Here is a 5,917-nt window from a genome sequence, read left to right as displayed (position 1 = left end):
TTGCTTGCCTTCTGGATGGCTGAATGCTATTGTTGGGTTTCTTTGAAGTTTGGGTTAGGTACTTGGGTGGTGCAGCGACCCACAACTTGGCCACGGTGACGGTGCCGCAGAAGAATAAGCGGAGCACGGAGGGATTAGAGTGAAAGCTGGGAATTGGGGATGTTGACCTCGTTTCCTTTCTAGTCTGCCTTAACACCAAGCGAAGTGTGGAAGGATTCTTAGTCGGGGCGAGTCCCATTTATTTTAGTCCAAGAACCTACCAAACATAGGATTATAGTCTTATTTAAGCTAGCCCAAGCCAGTCCCTCCTAAGGAGGTGTAACAAACGCCCCCTAATAGTATACGGATTCCCACTACATGGTGAATCATATATTTAGAGGATTAGTTGTGAGACTTATTTCTCATCGAACTTTAACAATTCGAATTGTTTATTTTGTAAATCTTAATTTATAAATTATTTTTGTAAAAATCCAACTGAATTAAAATTATTTACCGATTTAATTGTCACGATGAAATTTCAATGTTTCTTAAAATATAGTGTTAGTCGATCTCTTCGAACTCAATTGGATGCCTCAATTGACCGGAAAAAAAAAAAAAAAAAAAAAAGATGTCTCAAGTATTTTTTATTTGATTAATATTTTTTACAAATGATTTATAAAGTGCAACTTAAAAAATAGATAGATCAAATCTTTAAAGTTCCATGTGGTGTCTCATTTAAAATAAACAAAATAGAAATCGCTTCCCTTGAACAATCTGTTTACGTGCGTACGGCCAGTTTTGTGAGCAGTTGTTAGCCTTCTTTGTGTGATATTCTTAGATTACTTTTTGGTAAGTTTAGAAATAGAGTCATAGAGGATTTTTGTGTAAGCTTATTCATCTTTTTTAAAAATAAAAATAAAACGTATAATAGCATATGATATTTCTCTTCATGCGTTAGTTTATGAAGATTAACATATTCGTTGGAGTGTGAGGCTTCTGTGGGACGTTGCTTACCCACACTAAAGATCAACTCTCATCTACAAGGAATATTGATACGAGGGCATCTTCCTTGTAATTGCAATTTATTAAAAAGGAACTATACTCTAAGGTAAAAACATAACAAATTATTATAAAACATGAATTTAAAACTCAAAATATCATGAGGTGGCTTTGTTTGCTACCAAGCATAGCGGCGAGTTCTTTGGGATGAGATTGGTCCGAATTTTTTTTTAATATTCTTACAGTTGATATAAAACTTGTCATTCGGCTTCAATAAATTTCCATCTTTTCGACAAAAAAAAAAATCATGTATTTTCATACACAAAAACATATTTTTGCTTAAGCACCTATATATATTTAACAAGAAATGACATTTATTCGAAAGATTACATGTGAAGACATGTCCCTAATTTTCCATGTAATTTCCTTCCCAAGTATGTAAAATGACATTTTTGCCCTTGTTGGCAAAGTGACGTGGACATAGTTATTTGGTTTTTAAATTATTTTTCTTGATATCATCATTAATTAGTACTCGTTGTTACGAATGCGTGAGTGTGAGTTAGACCCAAGACGGACTTGTAACAACAAAGTTACGTTTAGTTAAAATGCGTTAACAACGGGTAGAATTGTACACGTATGTGTTATTTATTTAGTGTTAGAGACACTGTTTTTTATAAGGAGACATATTTTTTGTACCTTTTATGTTCTACAATCTGATCTCTTTTCATTTTAAAAACCCGGTTCCGTGACTTGTTTCACCCACCAATCAATCACTCTCCTCATTTCTCTCACCAATCAGACAGCTTCTCTTTCTCTCTTTTGGCCAATCAGAGACTTTCCCTCCTCTCTCTCTCTCTCTCTCTCTCTCTCTCTCTCTCTATCTCTCTCTCTCTCTCTCTCTCTCTATATATATATATATATATATATATATATATATATATCCCTCTCTCTTTCTTCTTCTTCTTCTTCTTCTTTCTAGCCGTGTCTCTCTTCCCTCCGCAACACAAAGAATCATCATCAAACGTCACAGATCGAACCTCCAACCACCACCATCACACTCCTCTCAAACCCACGAACCCATCTGTATGAACCAATCATGAAATGATTGAGTTTTGAACCTCCAACTTGGAGCAACTCGAAGCTCCGACTCTGGTGTACATTCCTCCATTGCTTTTCCGTTCGAGTTGCACGATTTTGGAAGGTTTGGAGACATTTAGGCAACCCCCCGTGGCCACTAGCCTAGATTTGAAGTGGAGCCAACGTGAGATAACACATGGGTTTGAAACGACGAAAATATATCCAAGACTTTCGAGCTTTTTCGGTCCAATTCCATCCACTTTTTGGACTTTTAAAAGGTATATACTTGTTCTACTCTTCATAAGCTTCATTTCCATATAAAGTACGTCAAAAATGGTTGAGAAAGGAAGAAGATATGAAGTTTTAAAATTTTTCCAAAATCCGGTGAAAATTCTCCAGTTTCTGGTGAACCGGAAGGCGGAGAACAACTGAAGAAGAAGAAGAATATTCCATTAAAGTTAACAAAATATTCTGACGCCATTAGGTAACGCCGTTAATATTTAATGGAATATTCCGTCAAATCTGATGGAATATTCCTCTGTTATCTGCCAGTGTGTTAGGCATATGGCAACATGTGCTTGACGTGTACGGGTCCGTGACGTCGAGTATAATGTTTTTGTATATTTAAACCCTTCATTTGAGCAAACTATGAGGGATTTTCCTAACCTTTTAGTGTATGTCCTAATTAATTAATTAGTAAAGTTATTTCATATATAGGTGAGACTTACCCCGAGGAGGTACGAGGACAAACAAGGCTAGGAGACTACAATTCATCGACTATCAGCGAGTGGGCATTTGTTTATCTATATATATATATATATATATATATATATATATATATATATATATTATATAAAGCTTTATATATTCCGCAAATGCTTTGAGATTTATATTATGCCGATATGGCATGATTTATTTAATTTTAAAAATGCTATTATGACATTGAGATTTATATATTGTCATGGCATGTTCTTATACATATTACTTGCTCATCATGCATGATTGCACCAATGTAGTACTCGCCTGGGCCAGGGCCAGCCTTCACGTGTATTTTCACATCGCACCGCACGCTCACCTTGGATCTATTGTAGGTGTCAGTTCTGTCGTATAAGTTGCAATAGGCAACTTTGACTCGTATATGATGCGCCTAGCGCTAGTCTTCACGTGATTATGGTACTAGAGCGTATATTATGATTACACCCAGTCCTGTTCATGGCAAAACTTATCTGCATGAGCTCGTGTGTTAGCATAGGTTGATGAGCACTTGATTTTATTATGCTACCGTTGAGATATTGTGATTTGGCGTATTTCTAGATTTATTGTTGATTTACAGTTGATTTCATACTTATATGTAATATGATTTTCTGGAAACTATACATGTTTTATGGCGATAGGTTAGTATGTTAAGAAAATAAATGTGTTTTATAAACCTTTGTTTTTGCCCACTCACCCTTTTGTTTTTTGCCCCTCCAGGACTTAGATAGCTGAATTCTCTGTGGCATACGAGGAATCTCCGGTGGTTCTAACTTATCCCTAAATAAATGTAGGAGCTTTTCTCGGTTGTGTAATAAGTACTTTAACTAATTTCAACTGCACTATTTATGTCGTACTGTCATCTATGCTCTGAACAGTTGTGTTTTATGGGTTCTTCCCACTATTGCACACTCTCTACTTTAGATTAAATAAATGTTAGCTTTGGTTTTAAAATTATCCATATTTTTCGTATGCATCATTTTCCTTTTTGATTACGTCACATTCGGGTGTCGGCCAGCATGACTCGACTCCGGTCGAGATGTGTCATTATACATTTGTACACAACATTATATAAGCGAATACTAATTACTATTAGATGAACTATGCACCTCACGCATCAATTCACTAAATAAGATTCTAATGTTCCAAAGAAAAAAATCTAATGAAATAGTAGTACAAGAGAATTTGGGTAGTGTTATCCATATAATTATTTTTACTTTTCACGTTTCTCTCAATTTTCGGTCATCAGATCAAATCAATTGAAGAAAATCAATAGCAAAATATTAAAAAAGACGTTTGAGAGGTAAAAATTTGTGGCGAAACTGTTCTCTAACCCGCTGAGTTGTCGTCGACGCGCATTTGAATGACAAACCTCCGTGCTTCGCCGCAGCCAACTCATTCATCCGACCCTTCTTTTCTCTGACTCTTGACTTCATCTACTCAACTCTCCCCATAATCTTCTCTCCCGTATTCGCGGGCCGACCATTTCCAATTCCAATTTTCTTTTACCAACAACCCAACTATCCAAGTCGTTCCCCACTTAATTTAATTTTTTTTTTTTGGTAAACCAAGTCGTTCCCCACTTGCACTCGCACTTGCTCTCTCCCTTCCCTTCGTACATATTTGACTTCATAATATTTTCCTCATCTGAGTAACTTCCCACATATATATCTATATATAACCCTCCTCTCTCTTCCCATACACTCTTAATCTCAATCGTCACCCACCACCACCAAAAAACCAAAACTCAAAAAATCCCACCAAACCCTCATAGATCATCGCCCAGAAATCAGGTTAAGCTCAATTTTGTTCACTTTGAAAGAATAGTTGCCGGTGATCGAGTCTTTGTGTGCAGTTTTGCTCGCCTGATCGTTTTATCTTGCGTAACAAAATCTATCTTTTTGTTTTTGGTACTTTAAGCAGTTGGGTATTTCGTACTTTTGATGAAATACCCTAAAAGCTTGTGTTTTTGGACTGCAAATCTAGACCATGTCCAACATCCCCACCTCTCTCTCTGAAATCTGCTTAACTCTCTCTCGTCTCACCATGTCCGAGGCCGACCCGTGGCCATTTTCTTGAACCAAGTCAATCTCTGACGAAAATCCATTCACTTCTCAACCCAAATTTCAGAACGCACAAGACAGATTTTCCTCCTTTTTCTCCCTTAAAAATGGCAAGGTTCAGAGGATTCAAGCTCGGAAAGCGCCTTTGCCGGGTCAGCCGTTGGTTCTTCGTCCGTGGGACCCGAACCCGACCCGAATATGCCCGGCTCAACCCGGGTTCTCCCTCGGCTTGCAGCTACAAACCCATGTCAAGGCTGCTCACCTGGGGTCGGAAGCTGTCCGCTGGGGCTAAATCTTTGTGCTGCAGCAAGCCAGGGTCGGGTTACAAGCGGTTGGGTCAGAACCCGGTTGAGAAAAACAAGCCTGTACCGGTGCCGAAGGGACATCTAGCTGTATACGTGGGCCAAAAAGACGGCGACTTTCACCGAGTTTTGGTGCCGGTCATTTACTTTAACCATCCCCTGTTCGGGCAGCTTCTGAGAGAGGCCGAGGAGGAGTACGGGTATGAGCACGACGGCGGGATCACCATACCCTGCCCGATGTCGGACTTTGAGAGCGTCAAGACCCGGATCGCCGCCGGGTCTGGTCACCGGAGGCTGACTTGGAAGCGCAGCGCCACGCTTTAGGTGCGATTAGTGAATAGCGATGATGGTGACGATAATATTCCACGATGGATAGTGATATTTTTTACGAATTTTTGTTGAGTTTTTAGTGATTTTTTACTTCCCTTTTGTTGACTTTTTAGTTTTTATATTTTTCGTGGATGTATATATTTAAGAAAGGAATATAATATATGTATGATTTTTTTCACAAGTGGGTTGCTTTGTGTGGTTGAAAATGGTTATGATATGATGATGATAGTGATTATTTTGGTTTTTTGGATGTGGAATGCAACAAAGGGTGATAAAAAGTGATTAGGATGGCAAGACTTTGACAGCTTCAAAATTATAGTGGTGGTGGTGGTCGTATTAATTGAAAACGTACGAAAGTGGGAGAGTGAGATTGTGATTGATATTAACCTCATTGGAAATGTGGTGCTTATGAGT

The 5,917-nt window shown here is 38.1% G+C and overlaps 1 protein-coding gene and 1 long non-coding RNA gene across 2 annotated transcripts; both read left to right on the top strand.

The window, feature by feature from the left end:
• Positions 1-1,959: 1,959 nt before the first annotated feature.
• On the top strand, positions 1,960-3,767 carry LOC139190493 (uncharacterized). Its single transcript, XR_011574724.1, has 3 exons — positions 1,960-2,333; positions 2,773-2,842; positions 3,529-3,767. It is a non-coding gene; the product is annotated as an uncharacterized lncRNA (long non-coding RNA).
• A 515-nt stretch (positions 3,768-4,282) lies between these two features.
• On the top strand, positions 4,283-5,684 carry LOC103418405 (auxin-responsive protein SAUR36-like). The gene has a single exon (XM_008356535.4). The coding sequence runs from the start codon at positions 4,979-4,981 to the stop codon at positions 5,495-5,497; it is 519 nt and encodes a 172-aa protein (XP_008354757.1). The 5' UTR covers positions 4,283-4,978; the 3' UTR covers positions 5,498-5,684.
• The last annotated feature ends 233 nt before the right edge of the window (positions 5,685-5,917 follow it).

The sequence above is a fragment of the Malus domestica genome, chromosome 02 (genome assembly GCF_042453785.1).
Source record: "Malus domestica chromosome 02, GDT2T_hap1".
NCBI classification, from domain to species: Eukaryota; Viridiplantae; Streptophyta; class Magnoliopsida; order Rosales; family Rosaceae; genus Malus; species Malus domestica.
The sequence above is the reverse complement of the archived record's forward strand: the minus strand, read 5'-3'. Positions and strand labels throughout refer to the sequence as shown.